We start from the raw sequence: 20,916 nt of genomic DNA on the forward strand, positions 1-20,916 counted from the left end.
TTTCAAAAGAATCTTATCTATTAACTAAAGGCACAAACAAAAACGAATTACATGAACCGACTTCACATGTAAATTCTGGGCAGCATAAAAGAAAATAAAACCCTAAGACTTCTTCGAATAATTTTTACTATAAATTAACGCCATACAACTTGGAGAAAGATTTCCCCTCTTGTCCAAAATATATATTTATGACATATCTTAAGGATGCTTATAAATCTCGCCTTAAACAAAAAACTATACCAACAAATTCCTGTACTCAACTTCAAAATCCAAGTAGCAAACATGCTTGCTCATGTATGCAAACAATCGATCAAACCAAATTGCCTAGGCAAAAACTGCTTAAACCCCAAAAAATATTTATCAATGAAAATGCATAATAATAATGAAAAAAATAATAATGTGATGCTTTTCATCGTATGTAGAGAGTATACAGATATAGGGTAAAATATGATGAGACGTGAATGCAACACAAACTGGTGGACTGGAGAGTGATGGGCTTGAAAAACAATGCAGGACTCAAAATGGGAGGAAAACCAGAAAGACCGAAAAATGGGGGACAGACTAAAAGAAGAAAAAAAATGTGTAAGAAATGCCTATGTTACGCCACTGGTGATCATTTTAACATTTAAAACTTGAATTGACCCTCTGTTGAAATCATCTTCGACTTCCCAAGATACATTGTACCATTGGGAGAAGACGGGAACCACCAGGCAATCAAGGGATAATTCTTTAAGTATAAGAGAGAGGATCATCGATCCAAAATCAGGGCACTGCCCTTTCAGCGTGAAATAATGCTCGGTATTGATAATTAAGACCCAAAGACGCACCCATCTCCATTATTCTTCAGCACTGAATATGAGGTTAAAACTTCCCAGAAGAGGCCCCTTGTAACTGTTTCGGACTATCCAAGACCTCCTTAAAAACCAAAAGCAAAAGGACTTGACCTGACCTGACCGACGGACCCATCGTGCAGATGCAAGAGTTAGCGACAACATGAAGGCTGACAACTTCAGTTGTCCGACTGGTGACGACCCGACGCTTGTAACTTGTGTATGCAATCCCAGACCCCCAGACCCAACTCAACACACCTGATGCATGCAGAGACTTCAAAAAGGAAAAGAATATACCAAACAGGAGACCAAGCCTCAAATGGCAATCACTCGACTAATGGCCAGCTTGGCCCATTCAGCTGATTGTTTAATTGAATGGTCATCTGATGACAAGCATTCACGAAGCAAGTCCCTGCATGATGGAAACTGCTGAATTAAAGAACCTGCACTAGCTGCAAGTGTGTCTGCAAGGTCACCAAGGACTCCAATAGCAGTCTTCATGACAGCATCGTCCCTATAAAAAGTAAAATTTAATTAGCTACGAAACAAAATCAATTGCCCAAAGCTACAAAAAAATAATTGGTTATGTAAAAACTTACATATCTTTCTCTTGGTAAATACTGTCAACGAATGAAAGGATATGGCGAGCATAGGGAAGTAAAAGCTGGGCTCTTGCAGTGTTCTTGAAGCCTTGAAGGATCCCTGAATATGCTTCCAAAATTCCATTACGCAAAAGATTGGTGTACTCAAGTATCTCATCGTCAACACCAGCTGTGTGAGCAGACAAGTCTGCAGCGCTTTGAAGCATTGGCATGGCATACACCAAATACTTCTCAAAATTCTCGCCTATTGCAAGTGCTATATCCCCAAAGCATGAGAAAATCGGAGGCTTTACTGATCGATGTAGCTGATTGCTTGACAAGTCCTTAAGGAGTTGTGTCATAATACCATCACAATAAGGCAGTATCTTATCCTCCAATGCCCTGCATAAATCTCCCACCACACCAACTGTGACAGCACAGACTTGGTATTCTTCAAAGTTTTGAAGACCCATTTCCAAATACTTATAAAACTCATTCATGTACTTTGCAAAATCCGGACCTGCGGCATAGGCAAGAGCACCAATTCCCAGCATAGCCTCTTCATGCACTGTAGCACTATTACAAGAAAAAACACCAAGGAAGAGTTGCATGATTTGATCAGCATACTGCATTAGCACAGTTCTGGTTGGCTCAGATGACCCCAATTTTTGAATTATAACCTGTAGGCATCCACACAGGAGACCTTGCAGTTCACCCTGTTTCCCATCTGGTGAAATATTGTGCGACTCAAGCGTTTTCTGAAGCTCCATCATGATGACAGGAACTAGCTGCAAAACCAAGGGAACAGTATCATCTGTTGAGCACCTGACCACCTCATTTAATGTTTCATAAGCGGCAATTCGCAAGCGTGCCTCCCCAGCATCTTCCCTGTGTGTAACGGTAAGAAGGGACTGAACAATCTCTTGAAAGTATGGAGTCAAGGGTGAAGAAGAGCTAGCATCCTCATAGCCTTGTGCAAGGAAATAGAGAGCCCCACAGGCCTTTTCAGCAACATTAGGTGTATCCTTCATGGCCTCCAATAAAACTGTAATAATATGCTGGCAGTTTGTATTTGTGATAATTTCAGTCTCCATAAGTGATCCATGAAGAAATTCAAAAATTCTACCAAGAGTCCAAGCTGTGGTGTCTTTGACATGACTGTTAGGATCTTTTGTCAGCGCAACGAGCATAAAGTTCAAAGCAATATTGATAATTGCTGTCAACTTTTCAGGGCAAGGGCCCTCCAAAATTGAACCAAATGCATAGGTGGCAGCCTCTCTCTGCCTCCAATCTGGCTTTGTGATATTCTCTTCAATAAATGGCATCACAAGAGGCACAATATCATCTCCCACAGTTCGTGCAACAAGCCCAAGGCAAGTACCCCCTGCCATAGCAATATTCCAAGCTCCCTCATCCTGATCTTGCTCCTCCTCTTGCTTGAGGAGTGTCTCCAGCAACAAAGGTACCAATGCAGGGAGAGCCTGCTTAATAAAATAAAAGCAAGGAATCTCAGAGTCACCCGTAAAATCACCTCCGTATTCTTCAAGAATATCGATCTCCTCGTCACAGATTGAGCTCCAAAACTCAACGGCTTGAAGAGCAACTGGCTCTTCATCTTCTCTCACAGCTTTTGCAGTTATATTGAAGATGTCCTGCATGTAAGGAGCTAGCTTCTCATAGTAAGTAGAAGAAATAGCAACCAGACATTCAAAAGCTGCCTGCCGTATCTTCAAATCAGGAGATAATGTTGCCTCACAGACAACTCTCATAATATAATCTCTCTCCATATCATTATTAAAATTAGCCTGAGCAAAGCCTAAAGCATTATATAATGCATATGTAGCAGCAAGCCTAACTTCATTGTTCGTTTCATTGGCATTCATACCCTGAACAACTGCAGTGAGGATTTTATTTACTTGATCCTGGTCTACTACATCTGGAGATACCTCCTCGCACATATATCCAAGCGTCTCCAAAGTTGCTTGCTTGACATGAGGAGGAAGTTGGTGAATATTTCCCAGCAATGATCCAATCAGCTCCGGCCACTGTTTTTGGGGTAACTCAATACCAGCGACCTTAGCAATAACTTGAGATGTAGTTGAACGAGCATCATGAACAGGCGAAGCAAGGGACTGTAACAAGCATGCCTTAATCTGATTCTTTAATCCCGCATCTAAAGACATCCATTTCTGTACAAGCTCATACTTCCTATGTGAATCCTTTGCATCCACTGCATTTTTAAGAACAAGCCCAGCCAACTTCCTTGATTCAGCTGGCTTCTCTTCATTGGCTAGCTCTCCAGCTAACGATAGCAAGAAGCTCGGATAATTCTGTTCCTGAAAAGTATTCAGACCATCTTCGGCTTGCTTTCGGATATCTGCCTCAACTGATTGAGCATTTAAAAGTACCTGGGTGATTTCCATCACCATAAAATATCTGCACATAATTTTTTAAGTCAAATCATATTCATGCATGCATATACTTTATAACAGCGAAAGCACCGAAGCCATTAATATAACTGAAATTCAGTCTCAATGTAAAAAAAGAGAGAATATTACCACTACGCTCTTCAACACACCTTGATCAACTAGAAATAATCAACGCAGAAGATTCTACATATTAACAAGTTTAAAGTGACGTCTAATAAAAGGCTGGCTAAGGGAAGAGTATACCAACTAGCAGAAACAAGCAGTGTACAAATTATTCATTACTATCCAGATATCATGACCAGTTAATGGATCATTGATACATCTATGAAACGAGAATATAGCCATGTTTGAACTTCACCGACTAGTAGGAGCGATTCTGGGGAAGGTCAACGTTTGCAACATATCACATACATGATCCCCGGGCCAGAGTGCAATTTTTAATCTTTGTATTCGACTAAAGAAATACTTGAACTTCAAATTCCAGAACTTTGCAAATCAAATGCTCGTATTAACCTAGCAACTTGGACTACTTAGGACGTGAGAGTAGAAATCGAAATTACATCATAACTAAGCAAAATGTCATCCTTTTCAAAATCTAACGAAATAAAGTAATATGATAATCAACATTTCTCTAAACCCTAGCAATGCGCATTAGATTAAGAAAATCGAATTCAAATTTTTGAATAGCAATTGAAGCTAGATCTAACCTAACAAAGAAATAAACAACTTCAATTTAATAAAAGAGTATAAAAAATTCATATCCAAATAATTCCATCAAAACAAATCCGAACCAGCAAGTACACTCGATGATCAACGAATCGATAAACTTCTTGGATCGCTACAGAAAATTAACAAAAATCAATAGAAGTGGAAAAAAATAGTGTAAATTAAAACGGATCAATTAAACCGAACAGAAAGCAAATTCAAAATCAAAAATCAAAACTTGCAAGTTAGACCAACAAATTGAGCGAATGTATCATTTAGAATCAAAAATTAAGTAATTAGAAGTATGAAATTACCTGAGATTTCAATAGGATTGAATAGAGAGCAAGCGATAGAGAATAATCACTTATCAGTCACCGATCCTATGAAAAAAATTTTCCCCAAAAACGGCGCTTTTGAAACCCTAGGAGAGAGAGAAACAAGAGAGGGAAGACAGAGAAACGCAGGTTGTAAAACAGCTGAAACCAAAAGTTTTTTATTTACGTAAAACACATTAATAATCCTGGTAATTATTAATCAATTAACATTTATTTATTTGTAAGTTCTAACAAATACTCCTTTATTTATTTCATCATAATGTGATTGCTAGTAAAATTTAATTTTAGTTATCCGTTTGTTTAGCATAAAAAAAAATTATATTTTTTACTTTTATTAATTTTTAGGAATTTTTAATCATAAAGGAGTGAGTATAATTATTTAATTGTGTAAGAAATTATTTAGATTTCTTATTGTTTAAGTTTTTGTTGTTAAACAACAAAACTCAAAATCTAGAAGTAGTATGAAAACAAATAACGTCTATGTGTTCCTAACTACAACGACTGATGTTTTAAAGTTTTGATTTCGAATACATAATTTAGAGTTTTAGACAATAGCAACAACAATATTACCAAAACCTTTTAATGTTATATACTTCATATAATAAGTAAAATTAGAAATATTTATTTAACTTAGGTTGAATGGCATTATTTTATAAGGGTATTAATATTAATTTATTATAATTTATAAGTACGCATAATTAAATATATTAATAATAAAATAGAGCAATTAAATTGGATATTTAGGTTGAATAGGAGGTATCATTACTTTTTATGTTTTAGTCTCATTAATTACCTCGTATTTTTTTTTAAAAGGATATGATGTCCTACCTTTTTCAGACTTTGATCTTATCTTTATGAGCAAGATGTATGGGATATCATGAGGTGGATAAATATATAATCAAATTTTTTATGGGAAAGTTTATTTGATAATGTTGAGTTTTTGACTTTTCCAAGTGGGATACAATAAATCCATTTGGTGACCCTGAACTTCTAACTATTATATGTGGTAAATAACTTGTTAAATTTTTGGTTAAATTAAGTACTCATTTTGACTGAATTACGAAATATGTGGAAATTACAGTGATCGTAATTTGAAAAAATAGCGTAAAGTTTTAAAAAAAAACACCTCCCTTTGACTATCATGTGAATAAGTTGGAAGCCTAAGGTCACTGGATTAAAAAAATGTTTGTCTACTACGTGGAATAGCCTATAATTTAAAATTACCACGTGATATTTCTAATTTTTATTAATAACTAAAAATATGCAAGTATGATTAAAATTTAAAAATATAACCATAGGCGAAATGATGCTTTGTTGGAATCTCTCGTTGTTGGAATCTTTTTATGGGTGTTTTTTAGATTTGAGGGTTGTTTGGTCGCATTCTTTTTTTGGGTATATTGTCATTATTCATCACTATATATTCATTATAATTTTTATGAGCTGAATATACTAAATATAATATTGATAATTAAAAGTATAACCATTAATAGAGAGGATGAACAAAGAAGGCCATGGCTGGGAAATTATGTACTTTAAGATTAGGAATAAATGTGAGAGTTCTAATTTATTGATAGATCTGATTGAGAAGATCAGAACCGTTGATTGGAGAAGATAGGTCCCACAATTTTTTGTATGTTTTCTGATATAAATCAATTAAATAATACTTCAATAAATAATAATATGGAAAATTACAAAAGGAAAGGTGTTAATAATTGGAGACAGTTCAGCAAATACTTTGTATATAGTGATGTTTTAGTTGGTTAGTTATGCTTTTGCCATCATTTGAATATTTTTTCATGCCAAATGATGTAAGATTTTGTAATGGAACCAAATTTTATGCTATCTTCATCACTTTTTTTTTTTTAAAAAAAGTAATGATTTCTTCATCACTAGTATTTATTATACAATGGATATTGAACTTGAGTCATAAAACCTACTCCCTCCGTTCTTTTTTATCTTTCACTTTGGATTTTCCACGTATATTAAAGAAGATAGAATTTTTGAATTATAGTGGATATTATTATTTTTATTAAATAGTATTGTAAAATAATGATTGTATTGAAAGTATGAGAGAGAAAATAATTATTAATAAAAGAAAAGGGGTACATTAAAAGAAAATGGGGTTTTAAGGGGTAAAAGTGGGATAAAAACTTTCTAAAAGTAGAAACTATTCTAAAGTGGAAGAACTTTTGAAACTACCCGTTATAGTAATGTGAAAGATCAAAAAAGAACGGAGGGAGTATTTTATTTGTCTTATTTTCTTTCAAAGAAATCATTTATAAATCATAAATAAGTGGTTATGAATGAATTATATTGATTAAATATAATTTTTTATTTAATTGAAATATTTACATTGCATTTAAAATAAATAAATTGAACTAAATTTAGTCAAATGTGAGTGATTGATAGTCCTAATGATGTAGCACCATACGTATAAGTCATGTGATACACATTTAGGACTTTAAACACACGTTAGGATTGAGATGATTTAGATTTTGGGAACGTGTTTGTAGGGTTTGTAGGGTTTGTATTCAAGTTTTACAAAAAAAATAGAAACATAAAATTACTACTTAATCCCATAGTGCCAAGTACTTAACATTAGTAGTATACAAATAGCTAAAATGAACAACATCTACACTCACAATCTCAAAAGAGTAAAGCTTATAAGACAAGTAATCACCAAATGTCTCAAGTGTTCCCTACATAATTCGATTGTTCCATTCCACATGTCCAAATGAGATTATAGTTTTTTAATAATATTTTATTCATTAATAAAGAGCCATACCACATCTGTATTAAACATAAAAATTAATAAGTACGTAACAACTTTAACCAAATATAATTCAAAATTAACAAGACTACGATGGTTGTATATGAGATCTGACAATTCTGAATATCCTCTTCCACATCGTTGTTTAATACAACCTTTTATGAGGGGGTCTTTCGATCTGTTGCAGTTCTTGAGATAGAATTAAAATTGATGTAGTTGATGGTAATTGCAATTTTGGTGTCTCCTGCATTATCGCATTAATCTCTATCAACAAATCAACTAAAAACCAAAATTCATAACTCCAAACTCTCACGAGAAGAAAGATCAAAATCCAATATATAGGTAGAATTAACTTAATGTATGGGTAGAACAACTCTCCTGTAGGCATAGGTGAAGCCACATGGGGGGCTAGGCCTTGCCGGAAACGCGAACCTTTGTAATTTTAGCTTTGGCCACCCTTGCTAATATGATGTATAGTTTAAAGAATGTAAATATATAACAAATATTACTATAGCTCAATGGTTGAAGTAACACATTTGAAATCTAAGATTAAGGGATCTAACCTTAATTTAAACTATTATTTTTTATAGACTAATAAATTTATATCATAATGTCATTATTATTTATCTTTCATATTTTCACATTCATCCTTTTTAATGTGTGTTTTTATTTTTGTAATCTTAATTTTGATAGTGTTTTTTTTTGGAGACTTACAAGGCAAATATATGGAGTCAAAAACTCTTAATTTTTTTGAAAAGGATAATTATTGGGAAGTTTCAACTTCATTTGCTAAATATAATGTTTGCAATGATTCATGTTCATTTCGTATATATGATTTTAAAATTTCCATAGCTTAACTAGTTTTAATTAGAGTTGTTCATTCAAGTTATCGCGTTGATTTCGGGTTAGCTGTTTCGGTCGGTTTGAAAATGGATTTTGTGTCCATATTGTTTTTAAATAATTATAAATCATTTTTAAAGTCGAGTCAAACCGGTTTGGTTATAATTTTGGGTCATCATGTCTATTTTGAACCCCTCTAATTTTTATATGGTAAATAATTTACTTATATAACGATAATTTGATCCCCCTAAAAAGGTTTTGTTGTATTATACTCGTTATATTTTAGCTTTTATGCAATCTAATGTCATTTTGATGATTTATACCTTAAACTTTGCTTAACTAAAAATTTAAAAAATTTTATATATTAAAAGTATACGATTAAACGATTCAAATAAGATTCCCCTTGACTATATTTTTTCCTACATATTTACTGCAATATAATATAAAATAAGCTTGAAATATTAATAATATGACTAAGTCTAATGTAGCGAGTATTTTAAAATGGACGTAGTACCATATATTTAGGCTTAATCAAAATGCATCATGATCATAGTCATCATCTTCCAAATCTCCTACATAAACACTCTTGTAGAATTTATCTTCACTTTTTATCATGGTTATCATCAACCTGCATGATTTATTTCAAATTATTAAAAGAATATTAATTAGAGGGCATATTTGTTATAATTATAATCGATTTTTTACTTGACTAGAAAATAATAAGTATTCATATCTCAAATTAATTACCTCATTCATCAAATAAATTGCATATATAATATGAAGCATGATCTTAGTACTCCTGGAAAAAGATAAACCTATAATTAGGACACATAAATAATGACTCACATTACGATTATTATTATATTAATACTAGTATAGACGTGCAATATTTAATACTATGGAATAAGTAAAAAATAACTTAATGCAAGTATATATATTATCGTGATTAAATTCATTGAATATATAATTTTTAAAGTAAAAGTTAAATACTATTTTTTTTAAATTATTTATCGAATACAATAATTTTTTATTCAATTAAACGTATCAAATTCTAAGTTACACATATATAATTTCTATAATAAATTATATAAAAATTTAACTTAATTTGGCTCCAATTGTTTTTTAAAAATCAAATTTTAAATTACGCAAATGTTGTCATATATTTAACGATCATCCACTAAAGTAATTCTGTTTGTCAAGGCTCCATAAGAATGATATTTGTCATTTTCCAACTTTTTTATTAGTATGTAAAATATAATTGTATTTTAGGCTTTGGCTAAACTATTGTATTAAAATATTCAAAATATAGTACTATTTTATCTGAATGTCTCGAAAAATATTAAAATTTATAAATATTAGAGGTAATTGTCAATAAACCAATTTCAATTGAAAGATTAAGTTAATGGTTAGCCATGGTATATAATGGTAGCTTGAAGTGTTGGACTGTGGAGGTAGCTTATGCTCTTATCATACATGATGATAAACATAGTATCTTAAGATGAGGGGTGGATGAAATTTTAAAACAATGATCTTCGGTCACGTTGGTTTTGATACCAAATGAAGGATTCCTACGGATTGCAAAATGGGGTGGGCGGTGCAAATACCCCCTCCCTTATACACATCTAAAATTTCATACTCACTACTTAACCACTACCCATGGAGTAAAATTTTCAAATCCACCCACTACTATTATCAATTCCCTCAATATTCATTGTATATAAATAAATCTGAAAAAGTATTATAAGTAATATATAAGGTCAAGTGGGTATAAGGTAAGATGAGTGAATAAGGGGCGAGGGGACATAAATGAGGCAGGACAAATGAATATAGGACGAGTAAGATCTCATATCCAACACTTAGCCACTACCTATAGTATGTAAGACTTTTTGTAACCATATTCACTCACCACCCACTAAATTCATTTTCACGCCCATCCTGCAGGTTGAGGAGAATTTTTCGATAAACTTGTGAAATTTTACTCACTTATCAATTTTCATTCTTAGAAATCAACTCAACCGGATACTTAAACTAAAACTAATGTTGATAGCCATAAAATAGTGACACTTGATAAAAGAAAATTTTGTTAACCTGTCATTGTTTGAATCAAGGTTAGAAAATTGTAATTGATGTGAAAGAAGATGCCCATCCGCAGAACTGAATTCATAGTAACTCTTGATGGTTTCATAAGCATTGTCTACAAATTCCTTGAAGTTGAGTCTTCCATCATTGTCCTAATCCAGCCTCCTGTACGTATAGACATGACCGTCGATTAATAAAGGTAAATGAACGATCATCCAGGAGCCTAAATTTTTAGGCCTAAAATTTTTATTTTTAAGGTTTATATCAAATTGAATTATTAGATATAATTTATATTTTTCTACATAATATGAGTTATTAGGACTTTTTTATTAAAATAATTAAAATGTCAACTATACAAAACAAAAGGAGTATTATTTATTACGCCATAAATTTTTAGATATTCTTTTTACCTTTCGTTCTAAGGTCCAAAAGTTAAATTCTAATTATTAAAATAATTAAAATGTCAACTGCATATGGATCAATATAATTAATAATTTTTTTATTACAGGATACGTAGGCCGAGGAAAGGGTGAGCTAAATAAGAATCGAACTCAAAATCTTTCCTAAAAAGTAGTATTTTCTCTCCAAGTGAGACAAATTTGATTCTATATGAATAATGTTAAGGGAAAATTGTCAGAAAGTACCTAATAAAATTTTTTTTCAAAAAGTACCCGATAAAAAAAGTTTTTCCAAAAAATACTTAATAAAATTTTTTCTTTACCAAAGAGTACCAAGTAATGTTTTCCTTCAATTGATCGTCAAACTTAACGGTTGACTGGTCAAAATCGAAAACTCTTCCTCCTTATCTTCAATTTCTTTTTCAATTTAATTTTAATTTTGAGTAAAAAGTAGAGGAAGAAGATACTGAAGAAATTGAATCAGAAAAGAAATTGAAGATGAGGAAGAAGAATTTTTGATTTTGACCAGTCAACTATTATATTTGAAGGTCAGCTAAAGGAAAACGTTAATTGGTACTATTTGGAAAAGAAAAAATTTTATTAGGTATTTTTTGACAAAATTTTTTTTATTAGGTACTTTTTGGAAAAAATAATTTTATTTGGTACTTTATGATATTTTTCCTAATGTTAATGATACATGATTGATATAAATAAATAAGGTTAATTTCAATGCATACAACTATTAAATAATCACACGCTTTTGTATGAGACATCTCATCGTGAGAGGCACTTTATATTTAAGTTAAACAATCTAATTAATACAAATTATTATCTATTACTCCTTACATGGCATTTGATAGAATATTCTTATAATTTGATAGAATATTCTTATTTGGCATTTGATAAAATTATTCACAAATTGCGTGAGAGACAATTTTTCTGAGAGACACATTAGATATGTGGGCTAAATAACTTAATTAGTACAATTAAAGAAAAAATACGAATATAATCTTCTTGTTTTAAAGTCGTCTCTTTGAGAAATGACACCTCTTACAAAAGTAGTTAAAAATTATTTCAATAATAATTAGTTTCGATTAGTGTTGAGATTTTACACAGCACTAGTTCTGTTTTACCCATTTAACTTAAGTGGTTATTAATTTATACGTAATTTTAGTGCAGTTAATAATTAATGTTAAGATAATATTTTTAAATAGACTATATTATAAATTTTATTAATGTAACAAATTGAGACAAAAATTAAACAAAAATCTAATTATTATTTGTATATCCATTACAAAATAATTAATTTGCATAAAAAATCATTTTTAGAAAGAATATTTTTAACAAACACTCCCAAGTCAAAATATATATAGGAATACAATTTCTATTACTTGCCTTATTTTCTAAAGCATAAACCATTCTTGTACTTTTACATTTTTGCTACAGTCTTCTGGGTGCAAGAAACTGCATGTAAAAACAATCAAATAAAAATCATCATTATACTTAAATAATTATAATTATTATTAATATCGGATTAAATTTGCTACTTTTTGATTTAAATCTATAAAAAAGAAAATAATTGGTAGTGTACTCCATGGGATCGAGGAAAAAGAGACTTTCATATAATCTAAAAGCGAATTCGGAAATATAAATTTGATGACATCACAATTGCATTTTGTTACAAATTTTTATAGAAATTCTATTTCTAGAAATAGGATTGTCAACTCTTACGGCTTATTTGATTATTGGTACTAATTAATGATGATTTAAAATGTAAATTTAATGAATCTTATGATAAAGATACTTTGATTTATTTAAAAAAGTTTTTTGTTCATAAATTTCTATTACCTAATACTACATTTTCATATGGTAATGTATTTAAATTACACTAGTTTTTATTATCATTTTCACCATTTAATACCTACTATAAAGAGGTTATTTGTATTTTGTATATAGATCAACCTAAGGATATAACCCATATAGGAGTAAAATGGGGAAATGAAAATAATATAAAATGAATAAAAGAAGAAAAAAAAAATAGTACTCTTTAAGCTCCTCTAAGGTCAAATGTGCATCTTGATCAGCATCAGCATTTTTGAATTGTTCCATCCACCAACCACAATCCCCACGCCCTATCTTGTTTTCCTCTGTTTTTAGCATAATATCATGTCATTACTCATTATAGCTTACACATTAATGTAAAATTTATATTAATAAATTTATAATTGTTTTCGCGATTATAATTTCTTTTATATTAGTCTTAATTTTTATTTTGCATTGTTTGTGGTGTTTTTTGTCATTTTTTGTCTTGCATTGTTTTCTTTTGCAATTTGGTTGCATTCTCATTTATGAATATGATTTGCCGTCTTTTATCCCTCTATAAACTCTATTTTAGTTTCTATAATAAGCAGAATAGACCGCGGTATGATGTTAATGAAGATGAATTATATAGCTTTGTTTTAAAAATTAAATATACGCAATCTTATCCTTATAATAACCAATAAATTATTTAGAATTGACTTTTAATGACAAAATCTGCGATTTCACCTAGATTAAAAGATAAGTAATTATTACTTACCTATATCTTCATTTAAAAAATGAGGGAAAAGCTCGTTGAATGATAAAAGGCCATCCTTATTACTATCATGATCCTCAAACTTTTTCATAGTTGCATATTTCAACTCTTGATTGGCTTGCATGATATTCTAAGCCTCAAGTTTCTTAAACTCCACATAACCATCATTAGGCAAATTGTCTATCATGGGAAACAATACTGTTAACCCACAACCTTAAATTTAACTTTCCATCCTTCCCAAAATACACCTTATCTACTTCCTCCTTAACTTGAAGCACATAATCCGAAGATACATTATCATCATTTCGATTAGAATCAATATTGCTATGAACATTCAACCCATTTTTCTCGAATTCTTCACCCTTATGGGCAAAATGAACAGAAGAAAGCAGATAAACTCAACTCCGGGGAATCAAAAAGGGAAGGATTGGAAAAAAAATTCCTTCCACATTGTTTGGTGTTTAGAGATGTTAAGTTTCAAAAAAGATCATAATTCAATTCCATTTCAAGGTAATTAGACATGGAGGGAAAAGTGATTATATATAATTAGCTATTAAATTTGGAATAACTTAGATGTTAGCTGAAAATTTAAAAATGATTATTTGGGGTTTATTTGGTTAATTGTGTAAATATTTTGCTGTCAAAAGGCCGGTAAAACAGAAAATGTTCAAACATTTGCAAATGAATAACATTATTAATTTTGGCAAAAGAATTTTAAAGGTAATTAACTCTTTCGTGAAATTAAACAAAAAACCGACTAAATAAATACGCAGATAAGTCAAAAATAACTTACTTGAACCCGCATCAAATACCCAAATGCTCACCTCCGTACGCATAGGGCCAGGCAAACAGTTATTAAAAAAAGTATATAAATAGCTTGTGGTTTTTATGATGGCATCATTTTTGTACAGTTTTTCTCTCCCAAGAGTAATTTCTACCCTAAAAAATGCAATGCTATATCCTAGGAATTTATTGTGTAAATTTTTTTTAATTGTACAACAAAAACTACAAGATGCTGGGGACTAAATATCTCTTTTTTTCCTTATACCTGTAGGTACACCATAACAAACAGGTGCAGCACCAATCAAGTATGGAAGTTTACATGCTTTTCGGGCTTGACTGACGAAATATCCGGCCCTTAACTTATGCCTGAAGCAATACTCACCAGAAACATCAGGCGCAGGATCAACTGTTCCCTTCTTTCCTCGGCCTTTCTTTGTACCTTTCTTTTCATTCATACTCATGGACTTCAATTCTTCGGCTAATAAACTGCATTGGATGCAACCTGTGGAAGACATTGATCTTTCTTCAAGAAACGATTTAAACACAGCTTTAGCAAAACGGTCGATGTCCAAGTCTGTAACTTCCCATAGATTTGCAATAACAATTGGAGCGCCAGCCATCATATAGGATAGAGAAGTACCAACTGGAGCATATCGCCCATTTAGGGTCAAAGACCCGCTACTACATCCCATAAGAAGCAATGCAGAACAATTCTCTAGTTTCTGGATCTTGTCTCTAGGCATATACTGTGCCCCTGAGCCATCAGACAGAGAAGCATATTAATGCACGTGAAACGTTAACTGAATATAATGGTACATCGAAAAACATTACTATTACAGGATGAATATGACAAGCTAATACAGATCGAGGGACACACCACTTCCATGGCCAAAATATAAGAATAGATCATGATTTTGTAAAGCAGCACTCAACTCTTCAGTTGATGGAACAACTCCAGCCTTTCCCTGGAAGATAAAACACTAGCATATGATAAGAACATTTAAAAAAAATATATACCTTCAGCAGACAATTGGAACACAATTCCTATTTATGATAAACTTTGGCGTTAATCACTTTAGCATGGCCATATAAAAGCAACAAGATCATACCTGCATGTGCTGATGTCTAAACCACTCCTCAAATTCAGCTTGCGTACGACTTAGGTCACCACTGGGATTCAGTAGATAAAACGAATCTAGAGGATCTATCAATGGAAATTTAGAACCAAGTCTGGCCGCTTCCTCAAGGACACACCTCCTTTGGAGGGCCATGAAGATGCTGGCAACAGAAGGCATACGATATACCTCTTGTTCCTTCATAATGGGCATGTTCTCCAACGGCAGCATCTGTCATTATCTTTAACATTAAATATAGGGAAGGAGAAGGGGCGACACACAACGTTTTATTATCACTACTTGAGAACAGATAGAGCTGATGCAAGGACAAAATAAATCGACAAAGTCATTGCAGGATATAATTAATTAATTTAAGTTATCAAGCTGCAAGAAATTTGGGAATTTTAAGATATGCCTTTCATCCAATTTGAAGAGAAACTGATAACTGACTCACTCAAACCATGGCCATCAAAGAAAACTTACTGGACAATTTCAAAGTAAGCATTACACGTGGAAAATGCCAATCATTTAAAATTGAAGAGTATGCAAAAGAAAAACACAAACAGCCACACAAATCCATCACGTAGGAGGCAACCACTCATTAATTCATCAGATGTCAGAGGCAAAAATGCCATACGCCAACAAATACTTGGCCAAAACATTCTTCCCAACATACATCAACAGTTTAACTTGCCTAGTTGCTTTCCTATATTTAGTTAAACATGGTATATCAAGAATAGAATTCCTCATGAGATCTTTTATTAATAAGGTTGAAGTGATGAAAAATTTGAAAACCAACTAGGGAAAGGAAAAAAAGAAAAAATGAGAACACATGAGTCATGTCTTCTCAGCCTAAAGAAGCATGGGACAAAAGAGAATTTGGAAGGATATAATTTCCAATAAAGACAGTTGCATCACTTATTTTGTCTCAAAAGACTGCATTTTCAGCACTTCTGTGACTTCTCAGGACATTTGATTCTCTGCATTTAACATTTGACATAGATTGGTTCTCATTGACGTTGTCATTCAGCTCATCAACAATGATTCTCTTACCGACAGAAGAAAATGAAGAAGGCAGGGAGAGCTGAAAGGAAGAATCCTCAAACACACAGCATTGACATATAACCCAATCATTCGCATTTGAAAGTAACAATGGTACTGCAAGGTCTTAATACTTGCTCAATGGTCAATCACAAGATAGCTACATTCTGATGTATTGTATATTTGTATCTTTTTCAAGGACCATGTTATATCTAACCCATAACAGAAGGTAAAACAGCAGTGCAATAGAACAAGATAAACTAGAGACCCACCTGAACATCACTGTCTAACACAAGAACGACAGGCTCCCTGCGTATGCAGTATTCAAGCTCAACCTTATTGATAGCAGCAATCAGAGATTCTGATACATAATCAACTCCATCATATTCCTCATCCAGTGAAGTACATCTTCCACCATCACAATCTGTGTTTTTACCAATGTAACACCCTTTCTCTAAAAATAGCTTTGGCAATCTCACCTTTTCCATTTTTGTAGACTTGATGCTTCCAATAACTACCTTTAGGATACTTTCATTCAAATCCAACAAGCATCCACCTTTTTTGGTTTCGCGTATGAACTCCTTCACAACAGAATTCAGGGGCTCAGCATCCAACCATCTTCCCAAAAGCAAGTGCTTCCACTGACCAAACCAAGTTTCTTCCATGTCCCTAATAAATTTATACCTCATAAACTATAGTAGATCACTTAAAAGTATAACCATATAATTTACTAGCATGCTTCCATCTGAAAATTCGATAGATAGGACTCACCGTAGCAATTTGTGTAGGCACTTGTCAAGATTATCTCTCCAAGTCCACCAAACTTCGCGACTTTTTTCAGTGTGCTCTTCAGGAAGGCTGGAGCAAGATAGGTAGTTTCCCCGTAATATTGATTTCAATGATGGAGCCACATCATCCACCAGGGCGTTCCAACCCCATGGAGAGCACCACTCCTGTATATTGTTCTCACCAGAGATTGAACAGCTAAAACTTGTTTCATCTGATTTTATCAGTAAACAAGAAATTAAATTTAATAAAAAAAAAAAAAAACCCCTTCAAGAAATGAACAAGAATTTTGTAATTTAGGAATCATTGACACTAATAATCCGACTTTTCACTCATCCACCCAGGATAATCCCACCTTTGCTACGTTTCTTCCCACAACATTCCTGGTGATCTAAAAACCCCACACATTCCCGATGATCTAAAAACCTGTAATTAAAGGTTAACTTTAAAAAAATAACTACAAAAAAAAAAAAAAAGAAAAGGAAAACTCTACGGCTCTAGCCCTGTTCCACCACCCTAGCCCCCCTACACCTCCACACCACTGCCCATCCCTCCCCTCTCCCTCGCCACCACTGCCCAACCCCTCTAGCTCCTCGCTACCACTGCCTAGCCCCTTTTCCTCGACACCACGGGCCAACACCCTGTACTCCTCACTTACCCCCAGTAATTAAAGTGGAATAATTCTGGGTTGATGGGTGAAATATCGGATTTTTGATGTCAATTTTTCTATAACTTATTATCCTCCAGACAAAATGTTACCTTGAGGAAGAGTACTCAAAGGCAATAATAGCACAGCAGGCTGAATTTCAGCATTCAAATGGGACAAAAGTATCCAACCACAAGGACTGGAAGCACAGTGTGTCAGGTCATTTAGAAGGCTTACATATGAAGGCCCCAGTAAGCTCACACATACAATTGTAGTACTGGGAAGGCTTTTAAAAAACTTTTTCACGAACTTTTCCAAGTATGATTCTATCTTTTCTGTTGATTCAGGAACCATTCTGACATAAGAAGTTGCCACACGGGTATCAGCTCCACGAAATACTAGGTGTAAGCAAAATAAAATGACAATAATCCATTGAAGAGACATCATCACCTAAGCAATGTACATGTATCAGCTATCATACCATCCGGAACAGCAGCTTCATAATCCTACATTAGCATGTATCACTATTATTCGTAAAAGCCATACATCAAGCTAGAACATTGGAAAAGCATAAGTTCTTAAACAAGGCATAACATCTAGATCAACCAAAAGTAAGAAATGAAAAAGGGGACCACAAAGCACATAGCGATAAGTATGACACACTGCCTGACTATGTTAAAATGTGGAAAAGAATGTGAAGTGTACAGGTTTTTTGATACTCGACATTCTCAAGGACCACAAACAATTCCATTTGCTGCCGCTACAGCTCTAAGGAACATCAAGATAACAAACGAAAAAAAAAACCAAACTAAGGAGAGCATATTTTACATAAATGGAAACATTTCAATCTGTAAGTCTGTAACAAGCAAAGCCTCCATGAAAAGCCAATGAAAATCATGCACTCACTTAAAACAAAGACTCATCCAATCGTAAATTATTTGTTCAAAAAAGAAACTAAATTGTCAACGGAAACAACTGCCAAGTTGTTTACTTTTATGTACTGAAGTCTAGGTCTTACACGCAGCATTTAAAAAGAGAGAAAACCGAAAAATTATCACCAGAAGTAAGTAAATAATTTAATACTAAAAGTTGTAGCAAATTAAGCAACAAAAAAAATCAAAAGAATCATCATCACAATGGTTACCTGTACTAAAAGGCAGTAAAAGATGTAGGTGAATAACATAAGAACACTTGTATAATATACGGGACCCTCAACCAGGTTATAGAAATGTATACGTACCGCTTTTTTAGATTCATGCTTCATAGTGACAGCGGAAAAGAGCTGCAAATTGTGATAAGTACCAACTGAGGCTTGATGAAAGTATGCAGCCCAATAATTTTCCGAAATTTTACAAGAAAGAGGAGTTTTTTTTGAAGTCATAACCATATACGTCAACGCAAGCAGCCTAGACACCTGTCAAAACATCCCATATTAAGTATACACCAAAATAACTACATGGATATAACAACAAAAGCAAGACGTAATCTGATTACGAATCAGCACATGTTTATATACAAAAGAAAAAAAAAAGCTTAGCAATCTAGTTATACAATCAGACTAAAACATGAATATTGTGCTTCTATCACGCCGTTATCAACAAGATCGAACACACATCCACTGTGGTTACCGACATCTATAACCTCACTCTACACTTCATCCTTGTATCAAAACCAACTGAAAAGCGTGGCACACGCAGATGATAGTCACTATCCATTCTATAATCGAGTATGTTGCACTGGTCTCTATGCATGACAGTAAGCTCCACACAACTGACACCAACGTCAATTTACACCCTTACCAGCTACAGATAAAAATCAATTCCAGTGAAGGGAAGAATTATTACACTTACTGATTCAATATTTTATGAAGCAAGAAACAAAGGAAAATTCCATACACATCAATATCTCTAGTCATATGGAAATCACCACCAATCCAACAGTAAAATTCTGTTATGGCCACTGCTAGCGAATAAAAGAGGAGCTGACAGCACAAGGTTGTTTTTAATATATAAAGGAAAATGCCACCAGGAATCAAAGCACACCAAAAACATAACAAAAAAGAAAATTTTTAATTTAGATAGTTTTAACTTTAGATTTTGAAAATATTAAACATTTGCGAAAGGCCGCTTTAATATTTATATAGGAATCATTATCACTACCTCTACGCAATGCAGGAAAGAAGAAAATTTGAAAGAGACTCCAAATTAACTTGCCTTCATAAAAAAGATAACAAATAATCACCAGATAAACCTGTCAAAATATTTTAGTTAAGGTTGATGAAACAAAAAGAAATTTTGCTTAATCTATTAAGCAGTTTTGTTAAGATTAAAGCTTTGGCATTGTTATTCTACTGACCAATAGTTACGCAAAAACACAAAATTCTACTCAGCTCTATATACCACAGGTGCAAAGTTTTCAAAGCGTTGCTATCACAATTCACATCCCCATCCCTACATTGTACCACTTAATTTCTCAAGCATGTCACTATAAGACCATCAACTTAAGGTCACTTTTTAATCAAAGCCCATATTTTTACCGTTCATAGTCTACCAAGTACCATCCTTGTTTTTTGTATGTCTACTAACCAGCTACTTTCTCCATTCAAAAAAAGTACCCACCATAATTTTCAATATCAATCAAATGATCAATTACCTATAAGTACTTTAAAGAGGGTACCTAAGGTGTAAAATTTTCATAAGACCATTGCTATTTTAGCTTAATTCATTGCTTAGCACACAATAATTCTTAGTTTGCAAATGCATATAAAGTAGCATACTTTATATATCACATAAGAAATAAGAGCCCATAGTAAAGAAGGTAGATAGCTAAGAACAATCAGATCTAAAGCAAGACAAGCGAGCCCATAGATGATTGGATGGAGAAAGGTGAAAATTATAAGAACTGCTAGAGTTGCTATTAACTAGAAATGAATGGAAAAAAGGGGTCTTTGTAGACACATGAGATAGATTAAGCTTTTCATGGCATGAAACATCAAAAATGACT

At 32.8% G+C, this 20,916-nt stretch overlaps 2 protein-coding genes and 1 pseudogene across 3 annotated transcripts in view; all 3 read right to left on the reverse strand.

Moving 5' to 3' along the window:
- On the reverse strand, positions 1-5,042 carry LOC130805827 (importin subunit beta-1-like). 2 transcript variants are annotated; one of them, XM_057670614.1, is made up of 4 exons: positions 4,860-5,034; positions 1,430-3,847; positions 1,128-1,344; positions 1-335 (listed from the first exon to the last, which is right to left on the reverse strand). In XM_057670614.1, exons 2-3 carry the CDS (start codon positions 3,838-3,840, stop codon positions 1,146-1,148), a joined length of 2,610 nt encoding a protein of 869 aa, XP_057526597.1. In that variant the 5' UTR covers positions 3,841-3,847; positions 4,860-5,034; the 3' UTR covers positions 1-335; positions 1,128-1,145. The 2 variants fall into 2 exon arrangements, with proteins under 2 accessions (XP_057526597.1, XP_057526598.1); XM_057670615.1 differs by having other exon boundaries at positions 1-1,344; positions 4,860-5,042.
- Positions 4,472-14,347, reverse strand: LOC130805432 (uncharacterized; annotated as a pseudogene).
- The window catches only part of LOC130802134 (separase), a 20,194-nt gene continuing 13,449 nt past the window's right edge, over positions 14,172-20,916 (reverse strand). Inside the window, exons 19-26 of the mRNA XM_057666042.1 lie at positions 19,154-19,327; positions 18,364-18,419; positions 18,027-18,268; positions 17,253-17,481; positions 16,754-17,150; positions 15,435-15,671; positions 15,203-15,290; positions 14,172-15,079 (exon numbers count right to left, since the gene is read on the reverse strand). Coding sequence (XP_057522025.1) covers positions 14,565-15,079; positions 15,203-15,290; positions 15,435-15,671; positions 16,754-17,150; positions 17,253-17,481; positions 18,027-18,268; positions 18,364-18,419; positions 19,154-19,327 — 1,938 coding nt within the window. The 3' untranslated portion in view covers positions 14,172-14,564. The remainder of the gene's footprint in view (positions 15,080-15,202; positions 15,291-15,434; positions 15,672-16,753; positions 17,151-17,252; positions 17,482-18,026; positions 18,269-18,363; positions 18,420-19,153; positions 19,328-20,916) is intronic.

This window comes from Amaranthus tricolor, chromosome 2 (assembly GCF_026212465.1).
Source record: "Amaranthus tricolor cultivar Red isolate AtriRed21 chromosome 2, ASM2621246v1, whole genome shotgun sequence".
Classification (NCBI taxonomy): Eukaryota; Viridiplantae; Streptophyta; class Magnoliopsida; order Caryophyllales; family Amaranthaceae; genus Amaranthus; species Amaranthus tricolor.